The sequence below is a fragment of the Prionailurus bengalensis genome, chromosome E2 (genome assembly GCF_016509475.1).
Source record: "Prionailurus bengalensis isolate Pbe53 chromosome E2, Fcat_Pben_1.1_paternal_pri, whole genome shotgun sequence".
NCBI classification, from domain to species: Eukaryota; Metazoa; Chordata; class Mammalia; order Carnivora; family Felidae; genus Prionailurus; species Prionailurus bengalensis.
In genome coordinates this window covers 9,240,345-9,259,827 of record NC_057352.1, presented here as the reverse complement: position 1 = coordinate 9,259,827, position 19,483 = coordinate 9,240,345, and the positions used below count along the sequence as shown (strand labels likewise).

Sequence of the window (19,483 nt, the reverse complement as noted above, 5' to 3'; positions counted from 1 at the left end):
GGGTTACTGTGACACCGAAAGGTTCGCGCTGTGTCCTCAGACTCCGATTCCTGGGCCGCTGTGCCTCCGTAATCCCACCCTGGGATATTTTGCCCCCAAATTCTGTACCCCGGCCCTAAGAGCCACAGGTCTCGGCAAATTCCCAAGCCTCCTCCTCCTCAGAGTCCCGTTTCGCTTCCCTCCGCCCCGGTCCTCCTCGGCCGCCACCTGGCCCGGGGCCCGGGGGCCGCGACCGCGCCCGGCTCGCCTCGGCCAATCAGCGACTGCCGCACACCCCCGCCGCGGCCAATCCGCAGCAGCTATGCAGCCCCACCCCCTGGCCGGGGAGACTAACCCCCCACCGCGCCCCGGGCCCCAGCGGGAACCCGGGGCCCGCTCTTCCTTAGCTAGGGAGTCTACGCCCTCTAAGTTTCCCCGTCCCCCAAACCCAGGAGTTCGGGCCCCAGCCCCTCCTCCCTCTGACTCAGAGGAGTCTGAACCCCAGCTGCCTCTTCCCTCAGAACTTGTGGAGCCCACCACCCTCCTATTCCTCAGCCGGCGAGGTCAAAATTCCTTTCCCCTAAGGACCAAGAATAACCAAGAGGAGGCCCTTTTCGTTTCGCCTCCTCTACCATTATCTCCTAATAGAGCTTAATTTACTCTCCCCTGCGGGCCTTTTTATTAGCAGGGGTGAAGCCGACCGGCAGTACTTTTCTCAGGAGCCCTCCGGGACGGGCTCCTGCTGCAAGGCCTGCCGGGAGTCGTAGTCCCTGGGGTCAAGACCACTCGTGGGAACGCGTGGGGCTGCAAGGGGCGGGGCGGGGGTTGGCGGGACGCGCTCCCGGCGTGGCAGAACTCAAAACAGCAGAAGATCAATGACACGAAGCCTTCTTCCTTCTGGCTGCAAACTACTTTTATGGGAACCTGCGGGGGGTGGTTTGGCACGTTGGTTAGTGGACTTAATGTCTACAGTTGGGGTGTGCATCTAAGAAGCAGGTGGGTCGAAGCTGAAATTTGGGAAGTCCTAGTTAGGAAGGCCCAAGTGGAAACGTGAGAAATCAGGATGGGTTGGTGGGGGGCTCCAAGGGGGTGCCGGGAATGGCCTTGCACCCGTACCCCAGCTCTGCACCCCCGGTCACAAACAGCTCAGTCCCAGTGCAGAAGTTGGCTTCAGAGGCCAGGAACACGGCTGCCGCTCCCACGTCAGCTGGCTGGCCCATGCGACCCAGGGGCTGGGGAGAGACAAGGGAAAAGGGAGATCAAGGGAAGCCCCCGCCTGACTGCTACACCCGAAGCCTCCCATACCACATGGCTCTGGCCCCCCACTCCTACCTGGGCCAGTACGCCTTCTCGGATTGTGGCTGCGGGGTCAGCCGTGGCGGCGGCCAGCTCCTCCCACAGTGGGGTCCAGATGTTTCCCGGGGAGATACTGTGGGGAGGGAGAAGAGGGGATCAGGGAAGTGTGCCACAAACACGGCCTGGTGGGCTCACTTCCTGCCTTCTCCGCCCATTCGAGCTGCTCACCAGTTGACCCGGACGCCATATTGACTCTCATCCAGGGCCAAGGCTTTGGTCATGGCTGTTACCGCCCCCTGCGGAAGGTGATGTGGGGGAGAGTTCAGTCCAGGGAAGTTGAGGTTCCTCCTGTTCTCTCCTCCAACCAGGGGGTGTCAAGCTGGGGCCTCAGAATGGGGTAGCCATGCCTTCCCTGAGGGCTTCTATGGGATGCCCAGGCTCTGTTTCTTGGGAGGCACTGGCTGCAGGTTGTCATGCCTCAGGGCTGAAGTCTTTGGAGGCCCTGGTGGGGAGTGAAGGAAGGGGCAGGGTACCTTGGTGGCCACATAGGGAACTGCCTGGACCTGGCCAATGGCCCCGACCAGACTGGAGATGTTGATGATGTTCCCCTGGCTCTTCCGCAGGTGGGGGAGGGCAAGCTGGGGAGACAGAAGGCCAAGTAAGTCACCTGAGCCCCTAGAGCTGCCCCCAGCCACACTGAAACACACCCTGATGTCTGGGACAATGGCCATTGCTCTGGTATGTTCACTGCTTGGGTCTCTGTGCCTTGTAGGGACAGCATCCCAGAACCCCAGAGAGCACCTTCACTGGTTTGCCCCAGGGTCTCAGTACTTAAGGAGTCTCTCCATGCCTGGAAGGCATTTTTCTCTGCCTCACCTCTACTACCCCTCTCCCTCTCTCTCTCCCCCATCCTTTGTGTCTTTGTCCTCCTTCCCATCCCTGTCCCCCCTTCTCTAGGTCTCTGTCTCCCCACTCTGGGTCTTTGTATGTTACTCAGACTCCTGTCCAGATCGAGACAGGAAAATGCAAGATGGCCGCATATTTTGCAAAAATGAGACGAGACTCTTTTATCCATGAGGGGAAGCCCTGTGGTCCGAATGTGATGGGGGGGGGGGGGGTTCGTGACATGCACCCCACTTCATGAAGCTCCCTACCTCCTTGGAGACCCCTAAACTAATTCTCTCTCCCTCTCCTCCCTCCCTCTCTGTCTCTCAGCTCTTGGACTACACATGACCTTGAATAAACTCAAATTCTATCCTTCCCCTCTCTTTGCTTTGATGGCTGAGCTGGCCGGAGGCAAGACCTGTTCCTGCCACGTAATACTCAAGGGGCGCCTGGGTAACTCAGTCTCTTGAACCACTGACTTCACCTCAGGTCATGATCTCACGGTTCGTGAGTTCGAGCCCCGCGGCGGGCTCCGTGCTGATGGCTCACAGCCTGGAGCCTGCTTTGGATTCTGTGTCTCCCTCGTTCTCTGCCCCTCCCCCGCTCATGCTCTGTCTCTGTCTCAAAAATAAATAAACTTTATTTTTTTTAATGCTTATTTATTTTTGAGAGACAGAGAGAGAGAGAGAGAGCACGAGCGGGGGAGAAGTAGAGACAGGGGGAGACACAGAATCCGAAGCAGACTCCAGGCTCTGAGCTGTCAGCACGGAGCCCGACGCGGGGCTCGAACTCACAAACCGTGAGATCGTGACCTGAGCCGAAGCCGGACGCTCAACCGACTGAGCCACCCAGGCGCCCCTAAAAATAAATAACCTTTAAAAAATTTTTTTAAATGAATATTTTGAGAGTGAGAGAGTGGGTGAGTGGGAGGGACAGAAAGAGAGAGATGGGGGAGGGAGAAAGAATTCCAAGCAGATTCCACACTGTCAGCACAGAGCCCGATGCAGGGCTCGATCTAATGAACTGTGAGATCATGACCTGAGCTGAAACCAAGAGTCGGCCTTCAACCCACTGAGCCCCCCAGATGCCCCACCCGACCAGCCCTTTCAAACCTTCTCCACTCCCTCAAAAACAGCCTCCACCTATTCTGAGGACTGTAGCTTCAAACACACCCTGAGCCTTCCAACCTCAGGGCCTTGGCGTTTGCTGTTCCCTCTGCCTGGAATACTTTTCCTGACATAGCCAGGGGACTCACCCCTAGGGTGACCAGCCATTCCAGTGTGCTCAGAACTGAAGTGCTAAGGTGTCTGTCACATAATAGTTGCTCAACCAATATCTTTTGCATGAAATGAATGAATTTATTGAGGCTCTGTTACGTGCCCCGCCCTGTTGTCAGCTCTTCACGCATATTGACTCATTTAATCCTGAGGACAACCCTAGAAGGAGGGACTATCCATAGCTCCTTTTTCCAGGTGAGGAGACTGACCAGGGGACAGAGGGGACTGTCACTGTGATGATGTCAGGGCCAGCACTTGTGGCCCAGCAGTGAGCAGTCAGGGACCAAAACCCGTAACCAAGAAAAAGAATTTCTGAGTGGTAAGAACTTTAAGAGAAGGGGCACCTGGGGGGCTCAGTCGGTTGAGCGCCCGGCTTCGGCTCAAGTCGTGATCTCGCGGTTCGTGAGTTCGAGCCCCGCGTCGGGCTCACTGCTGTCGGTGCAGAGACTTCTTTGGATCTTCTGGCCCCCGCCCTCTCTGCCCCTCCCCTCCTCATGTTCTCTCTCTCAAGAATAAAATACACATTAAAAAAAGAGAGAGGGAGTGAGAAACAAAAGGAAAATAACTTGGAGATACTACGAGCATAAATGCCAGGAGTATGTGGGCCCTGGGCAGGGGTGGGGGGCGGGAGGCATTCTGATCCTCCCAATTTCTCAGGCACCACCCACACTTCTATCCTTTCCTTCTCCCCGCTCTCTCATCAGCCTCAGAACCTTCCCTCCCTCAGCCCTGGGCTCGCCCAACCCCTACCCCAGGCCCCGTCCCTGCCTATTTTTTTTTTCCAATTTTTTTTTTAAAGTTTATTTTTTTTTTCTTTTCTTTTTTTTTTTTAAATTTTTTTTCAACGTTTATTTATTTTTGGGACAGAGAGAGACAGAGCGTGAACGGGGGAGGGGCAGAGAGAGAAGGAGACACAGAATCGGAAGCAGGCTCCAGGCTCTGAGCCATCAGCCCAGAGCCCGACGCGGGGCTCGAACTCACGGACCGCGAGATCGTGACCTGAGCTGAAGTCGGACGCTTAACCGACTGAGCCACCCAGGCGCCCCTAAGTTTATTTATTTTCAGCCAGAGACAGAGAGGGCGCAAGCAGGGGAGGGGCCGACAGAGAGGGAGAGAGAGAGAGAAGAGAGAGAATCCCAAGCAGGCTCCACACTGTCAGCGAAGAGCCGGACACAGGGCTTGAACTCCTGAACCCTGAGATCATGACTTGAGGCTAAATCAAGAGTCCACGCTTTAACCAGCCAACCAACCATCCAAACAAGGGACTGACCCACCCAGGCGCCCCTGCCTCTTTCTTTCTTTCTTTCTTTTTTTTTTTGCCCATTTCTTTTGTAAACCTTATCACTCTCCACGTAGGTATTGAACTTCCTCCCCACCCCTACCTGGCAAATGTGAGGTCCCTGAGGGCTGTGGCACTGGGCACACAGCTAACGCTCAACAAATATTTGTGGCACATTCCCTGTGACCCCTGCTCAACCCTCCCACACATTCCTTGGCCCATATCCCTCACCCCCACCCCGCTCCCAACCAAGGTCACCTAGCACGCATCAGTGTAGCCATATCAAGGACCAGCTGGAACCTTATTGGCCTCCCTTTGGACACCTGCCCAAGGGAGCCTGGCTGTGCAGCCACGCTCTGGCCTGACTCCCATTTCCCCTAAATGTTGGGGCTCCTGGGTCTGCTCTCCGAGCTCTGCCAGGGGAGCCCCCACTTTGCTGGTTTCCCATTTACATCGGAACTGCCTTCTGGAGCTCCTGACCTGCCCCCTTTGGGCATCTCCGTCTGTCTGTCTCCAGTGCAAAACCCCCTCCATCGTCGCCAAGAATCTGCCTCTCTTCCTCATTTCCTACCCAGCTCCTACCCAGCTTCTCAAGCCAGAGACCTGAGGGCCTTCCAGAGCCTCCTCCCTCTCCCAAAGTTCCTTATCCGATCCGTCACTAAGCCTGGCCATTGCGCTTTCTAAGGACCTCTTTAATCCGTACGATTCTCTCCACCTCATTCATTCGCTCAACAAACATTCACTGGGCCCCTGGTACGTGCCAGGTCCTGTGGTAGGTGCCGGGGACACCACAGGAAATGCGATGGGGAGAGATTTCTGCCCTCGTGGAGCCCAGATTCTGGGGGGAGGTAACAGTAAACACATAAAAGTGCCTAATGGAATGTGCTAGAATGTGATCAGGGATAAGGAACAAGAAGGAAAGCAAGATGAGGAGAATGAGACTATTGGGGTGGGTGCGGTTGCAAAAAGGGTGTTCAGGCAGGAGCTGTGGGGAGGTCTTGGAGAAGTCTGGGCCAGGCAGAAGGAACAGCATATGCAAATGCCCTGAGGCAGGACAGACCTGCCTGTTACGCTCAACAAGGCCACTGTGGCCGGAAGTGAGGTCAGAGGAGGAAGAGGGGCCAGACCATGTTAGGGGCCTTGAAGGCCACTTCTTTTTACTTGCACAAATGTTGCTGTCTCCTTTTTTTTTTTTTCTTAATTTTTTAAAATGTTTATTTATTTTTGAGAGAGAGAGAGAGAGAGAGAGAGAGAGAGAGACAGAATACGAGCAAGTGAGGGGCACAGAGAGACAGAGATGCAGAATCCGAAGCAGGCTCCAGGCTCTGAGCTGTCAGCACAGAGCCTAAGCTCAAACACATGAACTGTGAGATCATGACCTGAGCCACAGTTGGACGCATAACCGACTGAGCTACCTAGGTATCCTGCCACTGTCTCCTAATTCCTGTTTTCCTGCCCGCCACACTTTGTTTTCTGACTTGATCTGCATGCCAGAGCCAGAGTGATCTTAAAAAAACAATTTTTACGGGTGCCTGGGTGGCTCAGTCAGTTAAGCATCTGACTTCGGCTCAGGTCACGATCCCACGGTCTGTGAGTTCAAACCCTGCACCAGGCTCTGTGCTGTGAGCACAGAGCCTGTTTCAGATTCTCTGTCACCCTCTCTCTCTGGCCCTTCCCTGGTGGTTCTTGTTTCTCTCCAAATAAGTACATAAACTTAAAAAGATAATAAAAATAAAAACTAAAATAGTAAAAGTAATCTCAACACCCAATGTGGGACTCGAACGGATGACCCTGGGGTCAAGTTGGAAGCTCTACCGACTGAGCCGGCCAGGTGCCCCTGAGTGATCTCTGAACCTGAATGATCTGTTAGTATTAACGGCATCACATCACTTTCTTGCTCAAATACCTCCCATGGCTCCCTACTGATCCTGAGATAAAGACCAGACATCTCAGCATGGTCCTCAGGCCCCCTGTGATCTGCTCCCCGACAACCCCTTCCTCCACTCAGCCCCTCGACGGCACCAGGCTCTCTCCCTGCCCAGCCTCTCCCTGCCCGCTGCTCCCAACCTGGAGGGCCACCCCTCCCCCCCAACCCCTATTTAACGCTGCTCGTCTTTCACTTCCTCCGGGAAGCCCACCCTGACCCAGAAGGAGCCAGGATCCCTGTCACACACCTCCCAGAACCCAGACGTGTCTCCTTCCTAGCACGAAACACTCACCCATAGAAACTCATCTCTGCATTTAGGCACAGACGCCGGACTACTCGGGACTGTAAACTCCACAAGGGCAAAGACCACGCGGTGCGTCCCCAGCACCCACAACGCTGCCCGACACCTCCCGAATGCTCAGGATTTGGTGAATAAATAGGTGAATGAGCGGAAGTCAGATGCTTAACCAGCTGAGCCACCCGGGTGCCCCTATACTACTCTATTTTGTTTTCTTTTTAATTTGAGAGAGAGAGAGAGAAAGAGAGTGAGCGGGTAGAGGGAGGGAGAGAGAAAGACAGAGAGAGAATCTTAAGCAGGATCCGAGCTCAGCACAGAGCCCAGTGCAAGGCTCGACCCCACGACCCTGGGCTCATGACCTGAGCCGAAATCAAGAGTCGGATGCTCGACCGACTGAGCCGCCCAGGCGCCTGGAGAATGTTCTTGTTTTTAGGAAATACACCCCAAAAGACTGAGGGGTAAATGGACATCATGCTTGCGATTTACCCTCAAGGAGAGGTAGGAAAATAAAGCAAACAGGATAAAATATTGACAATCGGGAGTCTGGGTGTACTGACAATATTTTGTAAGTCTTAAATTATGTCAGCAAAAATCAGTAAACATTCTAATCCGTTGGTAGAGTTTATGAAGTTCCCACTGATGAAATTATATGATGTCTGGGTAGGGGATGGCAGGGGCAATGGATAGAACAGTTTAATAAAATGCTTCTAATTGCCAAGCTGGCAGTGGAGACGGAGAGGACTGTCTTTCGTTCTTGAAACACATCCCAGTGGTTTCTGCCCCAGGGCCTTTGCACACTCTTTCCTTTGTGACTAAAACATCCTGTGCCCTACTTCTCCGCTTCCTTCCCTCCCACTCAGGGCTTAGCTCAACCCTCGCCTTTTCCCTTCTGCCAGGCTTCATTTGCCCCACATGTATCTATCTCAGTGACCTCAACCTGGGTTAGATACAGTGGCCACAGGAAACAGAACGGGGTGATGTTCGCGATAAGCAATAAAAATGTGCAGGCGGTAAACTCGGTGCCAGGCATGTTCTAAGGGCTCCGGGTTATTCAATTTACCCTCGCTTGGTTCGCAGAACAGCCCCGCGAATCGTGTACCACGATGAGCCTCATTTTGCAGGTGAGAAACCTGGGGCACAGAGAGACGCTGCAGGTAGGAAGTGTCGGGGAACTTCGGCAGGCGGGCGTCAGATCTGGGCCGCTGACTCCCCCATGAGGATTCTGTACCAGCCGCTCACGGGTGACAGAGTTGGAGCGCGCAGGAGGGGGAGGTGGGGACTGGGGTACCACGGAGAGCCGCGCCCCATGTAGCACACTGTCGCTCTGCCCCCTGGGGGTCCCGTGTGCCACCCTTTCAAGAGCAACAGGAAATCTGGCCGTTTGTGGGAAATCTCTCTCTCTGGAAACGCTGGGAACTGGATACTACATACCGAGATACGATATACAGTAAAACCTTGGGCGGCGGGCCTGGTTCGTTCCAGAAACGGGCTTGTGAGCCAAGGCACCTGAATACCAAAGGGCGGCTCGGTCGTCATCACGTGATCGTGCTCCGCGACACGTGCGACCCCGTAATGCAAGGCGTCGCTCGTTTATCAAGTTACAATTTATTGGAAACGTTTGCTCGCCTTCCAAACAAACAAACAAACAAACACTCGCGGGACGAGTCACCTGCAACCCAAGGTTTCACTGTATATACAATATGCCCTTTACGGGCTGATGTTTATGCGTGTCTATTGTACGGGGGTGGCAATCTCAGTGGCAAACAGAAGTTAGGCACAGGAAGGGGGGTTCATGGGTGAAGCAAGGGCGCCCAGCAGCCCGGAACCACTTCGCCTAGATCTCAGGGGAGACCTGGAGGTCGCGCCCGAGTTTCCCCACACCCGTGACCCCTGGCCCACTCCTGGGCCTCCTCCCCTCTCTGTCTACACTGGCTTTTCCGACCAACTCCAGCCTCCAGGCCTCCGCTCTCACCCCAGGCTCCTCCCCAGGCTTCCGGGTCACAGTGGATGACAGCTCAGTCCTACCAGTTGGTGGGGGTAGGGGTGGGGGAAAAAAAACCCAAACCCCACACCTTTCGGTCTCAAGCCCACCCGCACATCTGGTCTGCGAGGAAATCCTGACATTCTAGCTTCGAAAGGGAGCCAGAAGCAGACCAGTTCTCATCAAATCCACGGCCACGAGCCTGGTGGGATTCGAATCACCGGCCTGGACCATCTGGTCAACTCCTTGGCTGGGCCCAAGGCCTCCGCCCTCGCCCCTGCCTGTTCCTCATATGGCCACCAGAGGGCGCCAGTTCCGCTTACGGAGCTCACTTCGTTGCCTTCAGGCTCAGGTGTCAAAGTCAAGTCCTCACCCAGCCTGACAAGGTTCGATATGATCTAGGCCCTTTTGTCCCCGTTCTGTCCTCACCTCCGGCCCTCTCCCCCTTGCTCACCCTGTTTCAGTCACACTGGCCTCCACACTGCTCTTCCTATACCCTGATCAGCGCCACCCCAGGGCCTTTGCACTGGCTTTTCCTCTGCTGGATTGCTCTGCCCCACACACATTCTTGAAGTCTGGCTTAAATGTCACTTCTCAAAGAAGTCTCTTCTGACCACCCCACCCTGTCTAAAAGAGTACACACATACCCGAAAAAACAAAACAAAACAAAACAAAACAAAACAAGGGGCGCCTGCATGGCTCAGTCGGTTAAGCGTCCGACGTCGGCTCAGCTCATGATCTCACAGCTTGGGAATTCGAGCCCCGCGGAGGGCTCTGTGCCGACAGCCTGGAACCTGCTTCGGATTCTGTGTCTCCCCCTCTCTCTGCCCCTCCCACGCTCATGTTCTGTCTCTCAATAATAAACGTTAAAAAAAATTTTTTAATATTAAAAAAAAAAACCCCAAGGGGCGCCTGGGTGGCTCAGTCGGTTGAGCGTCCGACTCTTGGTTTCGGCTCAGGTCACGATCTCACGGTTCGTGAGTTCGAGCCCCGCATCGGGCTCTGTGCCGACAGTGCGGAGCCTGCTTCGGATTCTCTCCCTCCCTCTCTCTCTGTCCCTCCCCTACTTGCTCCCTTTCTCTCGCTCTCAAAATAAATAAATTAAAAATAAATAAATAAAAATGAAAATTTAAAAGGAAGGTTCTGGAAGGTCCTCAAGGACACCGGGCTGCGTAGCCACGCGGTCAGTTCTAACAGGGGTTTGCACCCACCTATTTTCTACAAAGAACGGAGTCCTTTTGGAGTCAGATCAAACCGAGGCAGAGGAAACGCTCTGCTCTGAGGGAAAGTGGGTCTGACAATCTCATCGTCAGGAGGCCACCCGGGCCTGCAGCCCTCACCTTGGTCAGGGTGTACATCCCCAGCAGGTTCACCTCTAGCAGCTGCCGGAAGCCCTGGGCAGAGGTCTCCTCGGGCCACTGTGGAGGCGGATCTAAGGGTAGGGGTGGGAGACAGAGAGACAGAGAGAATGAGGGAGTGACACAGAAACCAGGGAAGGGAAATAGGGGTATGGGAGGGAGGGGTCAGAGGGTGGCAGTGTGGCAGACGAGAGGGTCAGGGATCTTGAAAAGGAACGAAGGTTGCATAACAATTCATCAAAAAGCAGTCTCAGGCCAGCAGACGCAGGCTCCAATATGAGCCCTGCCACTTCCTGGCTGTGTGACCTTGGGCCAGTCACTTTGCCTCTCTGTGCCTCGGTCTCTTCATCTACAGAACAAGGATAACATGTAGCTCTTGGGCTTAGAAATTTCACGAGTTTGGGGGCGCCTGGGTGGCTCAGTTGGTTAAGCGACCAACTCTCGATTTCGGCTCAGGTCACGATCCCACGGTTCATGAGTTCAAGCCCCTTGTTGGGCTCTGTGCTGCCAGCACGGAGCCCGCTTGAGATTCTCTCTCTCTCCCTCTCTCGTCCCCTCCCCCGCTGGTTCTCACTTTCAAAATAAATAAAATCTTAAATTAAAATGTGTCCTGAGTCAGTATTTGTGCCCGACGCTTCGCACCAAAATGTAGTTGTTAAATAAATAGGAGGAATTGGTGGGGGGAGGGGTAGTGGCTAGAGGGACAGAAAAATCAATGTTCAGAAGACAAGGAGTTAGAGAGATAGGGGAGTGGGAACAGGGGGGCAAGACAGGCAGTGGGAGGAACGCGCCCTGGATGCTCCAAAGGCTTTAGGAGACAGGGGGATGAAGGCACAGAGGGGAACAAAACCCAGGATGCCGGGTAGAAAACTCAATATGGCGGGTGGAAAGTTGAAGGACTCTTGGGTTGTCTTCCCCCGGGGCCTAGGGCTTGTGGCTTTGCTTCCTTCGGGGATCTGCTCAAACATCTTCAGAGAATCCACACGGGATCCTGTTTAACACAGCCCCTGCCATTCTCTAGGCCCTCGATCGGTTTTTGTTTTTGTTTTTGTTTTTTTTGCTTTGCTTTGTTTTGTTTTTAAAGTAAGCTCTACTCCGAACATGGGGCTTGAACTCACGACCCAGAGATCACGTGCTCTACCTACTGAGCCGTCCAGGTGCCCCAGTTTCTTCATAGCCTGTATCACCACTAACCGTGCTAGCATAGACAGTCGGTTCTCATTATGGGAGGCAGTCGCCGTCTATAAAATTCCAGCGAATACTGAATCAGCGAATACCGATCCATTGCTCTTAAGGGAAAGAGTCACGTGCTATATAATACTATGTAAACGTTATGGACTAAATGTATCCCCCGCCCCAAATTCGTGTGTTGAAATCCTAACCTACGGTGTGGTGGCATTTGGAGGTGAAGTCTAGGGGAGGTGATTTTAAGCCTAGAGGATGGACCCCTCATGAATGGGATTCGCGCTCTTAGAAAAGAGACCCCAGGGGCGCCTGGGTGGCTCAGTCGGTTAAGCGGCCAACTTCGGCTCAGGTCACGATCTCACAGCTCCTGAGTTCGAGCCCCGCATCAGGCTCTCTGCTGACAGCTTGGAGCCTGGAGCCTGCTTCGGATTCCGTGTCTCCCTCCCTCTGTCCCTCGCCTGCCCCCCTGCTCACACTCTGTCTCTCTCTCTCTCTCTCAAAAGTAAATAAATATTAGGGAGAGAAAAAAAGCGCTAAGTGATTGACCTGAGGCTGCCTGGCACACAGGTGCCAAAGCTGGGGTTCTAAGCCAGCCAGCTCTGTGCGCTGCACCCGTGTCTGTCCCCTGGGCATCCCTCTGTTTGAGATGGGAAACCAGAGGGCACAGGTCTTCCTTGTTTGGCTTCAACTGGGTACACGCACTACAGGCAATTTGAGTTTTTGCCACTTCCACGAACACCTAGAAGGTTCCTGGGGTGGCACAGAAGCTCTTCTTGTGGCTTGGTGAGTTCACAGACACGAAGTCCACAAACAAGGAGGATTCACCGTGTCTTTTCCGGTCTGTTTTCTTACTTTAGAAGGTAAACCCCACGCGGCCCGGAATGTTTTGTCTCTTTTGTTCACCGCTAACTCCCCAGTCCCTAGGAAAGGACCTGGGACATAGGAGGCACTCGGTAAGTATCTCTTGACTGCACAAAGGGCACAGAGAGAGAGGATGAACTGGTTATCTGACATCTTGATCCTTACAATATAGGGCGGCAAATGTGGCCCAGAGAGGGTAAGCCACTTGCTTAAAGTTGTTCAGCCAGGCAAGGCGTGGGGCGGAGGGAGGGGGAGGAAGGGGCCAGGGGGGGAGGTGTCTCTCTTATCATGGCCTTGCTGTGTGCCCTCAGTGTCATCAGTTCACCTCGCTGAGCCTTGGTTTGCCAACATGAGGGAGCCTTATGAAAGGTAGTTATTAAGCCCACGGCATTTTACCTTCAAAGCCACCAGACTGAGACCTAAAAACGACACGCATGAGTGTGTCTTTACAGTCATCAGCGGAGGGAAGGGCCGACGATGACGTCAGGCTACAAGACGGAAGCTGTTTGCCCCAGATGGTTGTGGTAATTACGAGGCTGGGTGGTTTACCTGACTCCCAACAGCGCTACGATGGTGATGATCATTATCGGCATTCCCATTCTAGAAATCTAGGAGCTGAGGCTTGAAGAGGTGAGGGCACAGGGCTGGGGGCACACGGCAGGGAGAGAACGGAGCAGGGATGAAAACTCCAGGCATCGAGGATTCCAGAGCGACGCCACCCCATCCAAGTGGACGCAGAGGGGAATGGGGAAGACAAAGGGGAAACTGAGGCACGGGAGGAAGGGACGGGAAGCCAGGGAGCGGGCTGACACCAGCGGAGAATGGCCTTGGGCCTCACAACTCACGGTAGCCAGCGTTGTTGACCACACAATCCAGGCGGCCAAATCGGCGGATGGTCTCAGAGATGAGGACCTGAGGACAAAGACGTCTTGTGAGGGAGCAGCACTGGCACCCAGGCCTGACAAGCCCGGACTCCCAAAGGCAAGGTGGGGGGGGGGGGGAGCTGGAGTCACGGCCGAGGGGGACAGGAAGTGGGGGACTCCCCCAAGTCACTAAGGATGACAGGAGAAGAGGAGACAGGAGGCCAGGGATGCCAGAGAGCAGAGGGCTGGGTATACGCACACCGTCGTCCATGACTCCAGAGACCTGGGGGAGGGGTGTTGGGACGGGGGTGGGGGCTGGTGGTGGGGACATCGGAGAGACACTGACTAAAGGGAGGGGATAGGGGCGCCTGGGTGGCGCAGTCGGTTAAGTGTCCGACTTCAGCTCAGGTCACGATCTCACGGTCCGTGAGTTCGAGCCCCGCGTCGGGCTCTGGGCTGATGGCTCAGAGCCTGGAGCCTGTTTCCGATTCTGTGTCTCCCTCTCTCTCTCTGCCCCTCCCCCGTTCATGCTCTGGCTCTCTGTCCCAAAAATAAATAAAAGCGTTGAAAAAAAAAAATTAAAAAAAAAAAAAAGGGAGGGGATAGAGGGGCTCCTGGGCGGCTCAGGTCACGATCTCTCCGTTCTTGGGTTCGAGCCCCACGTCAGTGCAGAGCCTGCTTGGGATCCTCCCTCCTTCTCTCTCTGCCCCTCCCGTGCCCGTGCTCTCGCCCTCTCTCAAAATAAATAAGTCAACTTAACAACCGCAGAGGCAGAAGGGGAAAAACTCTCACAGCTGGAGAGCCACCGGGAGGGATGTTTTTGTTCTGATCTACGTGACTGGTGTGACGAGAGCCTTGAAGAAGGAAGATACAAAGAGAACCTTCCCAGGAGACCCAGAACATGGCCAGCAGAATCAGGGAAAGCCTTGATATGAGGCTGAGCCGAAACCGTTGTGACCAGGCGGGGACAAGAAGAGCTCACCCTCATATCTTCCTCCTGAGTCACATCACGTCGAAGAAAGAGAGTTCCGGCAAGCTCTCGCTCCAGGGCCCGGCCCCCAGACTCTGCAGGGAGAGAAAGGCTGGGGGTCCTGACTCCTGGGTCTGAGGGAGGAGGGGCTGGGGGGCGAGGACTCCTGGGTCTGAGGGAGGAGGGGCTGGGGGGTGAGGACTCCTGGGTCTGAGGGAGGAGGGGGCTGGGGGCAGGACTCCTGAGTCTGAGGGAGGAGGGGGCTGGGGGCAGGACTCCTGGGTCTGAGGGAGGAGGGGCTGGGGGCCTGGACTCCAAGGTCTGAGGGAGGAGGGGCTGGGGGTCAGGACTCCTGGGTCTGAGGGAGGAGGGGCTGGGGCAGGACTCCTGGGTCTGAGGGAGGAGGGGGCTGGGGGCAGGACTCCTGGGTCTGAGGGAGGAGGGGGCTGGGGGCAGGACTCCTGGGTCTGAGGGATGAGGGGGCTGGGGGCCAGGACTCCAGGATCTGAGGGAGGAGGAGGCTGGGGCAGGACTCTTGGGTCTGAGGGAGGAGGGGCTGGGGGCTGGACTCCTGGGTCTGAGGGAGGAGGGGCTGGGGGCTGGACTCCTGGGTCTGAGGGAGGAGGGGGCTGGGGCAGGACTCCTGGGTCTGAGGGAGGAGGGGGCTGGGGGTCTGGATCCTGGGTCTGAGGGAGGAGGGGTTGGGGGCAGGACTCCTGGGTCTGAGGGAGGAGGAGGCTGGGGCAGGACTCCTGGGTCTGAGGGAGGAGGGGGCTGGGGCAGGACTCCTGGGTCTGAGGGAGGAGGGGGCTGGGACAGGACTCCTGGGTCTGAGGGAGGAGGGGACTGGGGGCAGGACTCCTGGGTCTGAGGGAGGAGGGGCTGGGGGGCGAGGACTCCTGGGTCTGAGGGAGGAGGGGCTGGGGGGTGAGGACTCCTGGGTCTGAGGGAGGAGGGGCTGGGGCAGGACTCCTGGGTCTGAGGGAGGAGGGGCTGGGGGGCGAGGACTCCTGGGTCTGAGGGAGGAGGGGCTGGGGGGTGAGGACTCCTGGGTCTGAGGGAGGAGGGGCTGGGGCAGGACTCCTGGGTCTGAGGGAGGAGGGGCTGGGGGGCGAGGACTCCTGGGTCTGAGGGAGGAGGGGCTGGGGGGTGAGGACTCCTGGGTCTGAGGGAGGAGGGGCTGGGGCAGGACTCCTGGGTCTGAGGGAGGAGGTGCTGGGGGGCGAGGACTCCTGGGTCTGAGGGAGGAGGGGCTGGGGGGTGAGGACTCCTGGGTCTGAGGGAGGAGGGGCTGGGGGCAGGACTCCTGGGTCTGAGGGAGGTGGGGCTGGGGCAGGACTCCTGGGTCTGAGGGAGGAGGGGCTGGGGGGCGAGGACTCCTGGGTCTGAGGGAGGAGGGGCTGGGGGGTGAGGACTCCTGGGTCTGAGGGAGGAGGGGCTGGGGGGCGAGGACTCCTGGGTCTGAGGGAGGAGGAGCTGGGGGGTGAGGACTCCTGGGTCTGAGGGAGGAGGGGCTGGGGTCTGGATCCTGGGTCTGAGGGAGGAGGGGTTGGGGGCAGGACTCCTGGGTCTGAGGGAGGAGGAGGCTGGGGCAGGACTCCTGGGTCTGAGGGAGGAGGAGGCTGGGGGCAGGACTCCTGGGTCTGAGGGAGGAGGGGGCTGGGGGCAGGACTCCAGGATCTGAGGGAGGAGGAGGCTGGGGCAGGACTCCTGGGTCTGAGGGAGGAGGGGGCTGGGGGCAGGACTCCTGGGTCTGAGGGAGGAGGGGCTGGGGGGTGAGGACTCCTGGGTCTGAGGGAGGAGGGGCTGGGGGGTGAGGACTCCTGGGTCTGAGGGAGGAGGGGCTGGGGGGTGAGGACTCCTGGGTCTGAGGGAGGAGGGGCTGGGGCAGGACTCCTGGGTCTGAGGGAGGAGGGGCTGGGGGGCGAGGACTCCTGGGTCTGAGGGAGGAGGGGCTGGGGGGTGAGGACTCCTGGGTCTGAGGGAGGAGGGGCTGGGGTCTGGATCCTGGGTCTGAGGGAGGAGGGGTTGGGGGCAGGACTCCTGGGTCTGAGGGAGGAGGAGGCTGGGGCAGGACTCCTGGGTCTGAGGGAGGAGGAGGCTGGGGGCAGGACTCCTGGGTCTGAGGGAGGAGGGGGCTGGGGGCAGGACTCCAGGATCTGAGGGAGGAGGAGGCTGGGGCAGGACTCCTGGGTCTGAGGGAGGAGGGGGCTGGGGGCAGGACTCCTGGGTCTGAGGGAGGAGGGGCTGGGGGGTGAGGACTCCTGGGTCTGAGGGAGGAGGGGCTGGGGGCCTGGACCTCTGGGTCTGAGGGAGGAGGGGCTGGGGGTCTGGATCCTGGGTCTGAGGGAGGAGGGGACTGGGGGCAGGACCCCTGGGTCTGAGGGAGGAGGGGGCTGGGGCAGGACTCCTGGGTCTGAGGGAGGAGGGGCTGGGGGGTGAGGACTCCTGGGTCTGAGGGAGGAGGGGCTGGGGGCCTGGACCTCTGGGTCTGAGGGAGGAGGGGCTGGGGGGCAGGACTCCTGGGTCTGAGGGAGGAGGGGCTGGGGGCCTGGACCTCTGGGTCTGAGGGAGGAGGGGCTGGGGGCAAGACTCCTGGGTCTGAGGGAGGAGGGGGCTGGGGCAGGACTCCTGGGTCTGAGGGAGGAGGGGGCTGGGGGCAGGACTCCTGGGTCTGAGGGAGGAGGGGGCTGGGGGCCAGGACTCCAGGATCTGAGGGAGGAGGGGCTGGGGCCTGGACCTCTGGGTCTGAGGGAGGAGGGGCTGGGGGCAGGACTCCTGGGTCTGAGGGAGGAGGGGGCTGGGGCAGGACTCCTGGGTCTGAGGGAGGAGGGGCTGGGGGCCTGGACTCCTGGGTCTGAGGGAGGAGGGGCTGGGGCTGGACTCCTGGGTCTGAGGGAGGAGGGGGCTGGGGGCAGGACTCCAGGATCTGAGGGAGGAGGGGCTGGGGCCTGGACCTCTGGGTCTGAGGGAGGAGGGGCTGGGGGTCTGGATCCTGGGTCTGAGGGAGGAGGGGGCTGGGGGCTGGACTCCTGGGTCTGAGGGAGGAGGGGCTGGGGCCAGGACTCCTGGGTCTGAGGGAGGAGGGGCTGGGAGCAGGACTCCTGGGTCTGAGGGAGGAGGGGGCTGGGGCAGGACTCCTGGGTCTGAGGGAGGAGGGGGTTGGGGGCAAGACTCCTGGGTCTGAGGGAGGAGGAGGCTGGGGCAGGACTCTTGGGTCTGAGGGAGGAGGAGGCTGGGGGCCAGGACTCCAGGATCTGAGGGAGGAGGGGCTGGGGGCTGGACTCCTGGGTCTGAGGGAGGAGGGGGCTGGGGGCAGGACTCCTGGGTCTGAGGGAGGAGGGGCTGGGGGCAGGACTCCTGGGTCTGAGGGAGGAGGGGGCTGGGGCAGGACTCCTGGGTCTGAGGGAGGAGGGGGCTGGGGCAGGACTCCTGGGTCTGAGGGAGGAGGGGGCTGGGGCAGGACTCCTGGGTCTGAGGGAGGAGGGGGCTGGGGCAGGACTCTTGGGTCTGAGGGAGGAGGGGGCTGGGGGCAGGACCCCTGGGTCTGAGGGAGGAGGGGGTTGGGGGCAGGACTCCTGGGTCTGAGGGAGGAGGAGGCTGGGGCAGGACTCTTGGGTCTGAGGGAGGAGGAGGCTGGGGCAGGACTCCTGGGTCTGAGGGAGGAGGGGGCTGGGGGCAGGACTCCAGGATCTGAGGGAGGAGGGGCTGGGGCCTGGACCTCTGGGTCTGAGGGAGGAGGGGCTGGGGGGTGAGGACTCCTGGGTCTGAGGGAGGAGGGGCTGGGGGGTGAGGACTCCTGGGTCTGAGGGAGGAGGGGGCTGGGGGCAGGACTCCTGGGTCTGAGGGAGGAGGGGGCTGGGGCAGGACTCCTGGGTCTGAGGGAGGAGGGGGCTGGGGGCAGGACTCCAGGATCTGAGGGAGGAGGGGCTGGGGCCTGGACCTCTGGGTCTGAGGGAGGAGGGGCTGGGGGGTGAGGACTCCTGGGTCTGAGGGAGGAGGGGCTGGGGGGTGAGGACTCCTGGGTCTGAGGGAGGAGGGGGCTGGGGGCAGGACTCCTGGGTCTGAGGGAGGAGGGGGCTGGGGCAGGACTCCTGGGTCTGAGGGAGGAGGGGGCTGGGGCAGGACTCCTGGGTCTGAGGGAGGAGGGGGCTGGGGGCCAGGTCTCCTGGGTCTGAGGGAGGAGGGGGCTGGGGCAGGACCCCTGGGTCTGAGGGAGGAGGGGGCTGGGGGCAGGACTCCTGGGTCTGAGGGAGGAGGGGCTGGGGGTCTGGATCCTGGGTCTGAGAGGGGAGGGGCTGGAGGCCTGGACTCCTGGGTCTGAGGGAGGAGGGGCTGGGGGCCTGGACTCTGGGTCTGAGGGAGGAGGGGCTGGGGGCAGGACTCCTGGGTCTGAGGGAGGAGGGGCTGGGGGCAGGACTCCTGGGTCTGAGGGAGGAGGTGAGGACTGAGGGAAGCTCACTCACCATCTTTGTCACAGATGACCACTTGAGCCCCGCTTTGCACTGAGAATAGGAGAACAGGTTACTCCAGCACAGACCTGGCAAAGCCTCTGCTGCCCTCTGGTGGCCACTTGGAGTGGGGGGCCTATCCTATCTTCCCAACGGTTCCCCCTCGTGACCCCAAAGTCTCATGACGATCCTCTAGAGCAAAGGGCAGAAGACTTGACCCATATTCTCCCTGGCCACTCCAGGTGTCCGCTGGGGTTCCTGAGCCCCCAACCCTGGGTTCCAGAATAAACCCCAAAGCTGCAAGCGACATTCTCCAACCACCGACTTCGTAGTTACAGTCACTGAGACCCAGAGAAGGGGACTAACCAGTTTTGGAGCTGCCTACTCCTTCATTAGCGTTGCCAAATGAGTTTTTATAGGATCCAAATCTCCACTCCAGTACTGCAGGTCCCCACCCCCACTCGTTCCCAGGGTCTCTCCTCTCCCAGATTCCAGTGTTCCCGCACAGTCAGACCCCCTACTCACCGAAGGCTCTCACAATCCCGGCTCCGATGCCGCGCCCGCCCCCTGTCACGACCACCACCTTCCCGGCATAGCGCGTTCCCGTGGCCATTCTGCTTCTGTCCTCCTCTCCCTGTCACTCGCTAGGTGCCTCTTTCCACCCCCAGAGTCAGGGTTGAGGCCGTGGAGTCAGCCCATAAATAGGGGTTGGATCCTGGAAGCCCGGCCCTGGGGGGGCGTTGCCAGGAAGGGCAGAAGCCTGGAAGTTTGGCCCCAGACCCCTCCTCCCTGAGACCCAGAAAGCCAGGCTGGAGCTGCCTCCTTTTCTAGACCAACAGGTTCGAGGCCCCTGCTCTCTTCACTCCTCGGGAC

At 58.4% G+C, this 19,483-nt stretch overlaps 1 protein-coding gene across 2 annotated transcripts; it reads right to left on the bottom strand.

The window, feature by feature from the left end:
- Positions 1-870: 870 nt before the first annotated feature.
- HSD17B14 (hydroxysteroid 17-beta dehydrogenase 14) lies at positions 871-19,445 on the bottom strand. Of its 2 annotated transcripts, XM_043600360.1 has the most exons (9): positions 19,136-19,445; positions 18,626-18,664; positions 14,172-14,254; positions 13,172-13,238; positions 10,263-10,354; positions 1,809-1,913; positions 1,504-1,571; positions 1,312-1,408; positions 871-1,211 (listed from the first exon to the last, which is right to left on the bottom strand). In XM_043600360.1, the coding sequence occupies exons 1-9, from the start codon at positions 19,221-19,223 to the stop codon at positions 1,038-1,040; spliced, it is 813 nt and encodes a 270-aa protein (XP_043456295.1). In that variant the 5' UTR covers positions 19,224-19,445; the 3' UTR covers positions 871-1,037. The 2 variants fall into 2 exon arrangements, with proteins under 2 accessions (XP_043456295.1, XP_043456296.1); XM_043600361.1 differs by lacking the exon at positions 18,626-18,664.
- Positions 19,446-19,483: the final 38 nt, after the last annotated feature.

What these genes read in the sequence shown, in the direction of transcription:
- HSD17B14 (XM_043600360.1), bottom strand. Translation starts at nt 19,223, where the DNA reads ATGGCCACGGGAACGCGCTATGCCGGGAAGGTGGTGGTCGTGACAGGG. An exon ending in GGATGTACACCCTGACCAAG is followed by an intron (nt 1,914 to 10,262) that starts GTGAGGGCTGCA and finishes CTGTCTCCCCAG; the next exon opens with CTTGCCCTCCCCCACCTGCG. An exon ending in TTCCCTATGTGGCCACCAAG is followed by an intron (nt 1,572 to 1,808) that starts GTACCCTGCCCC and finishes CACCTTCCGCAG; the next exon opens with GGGGCGGTAACAGCCATGAC.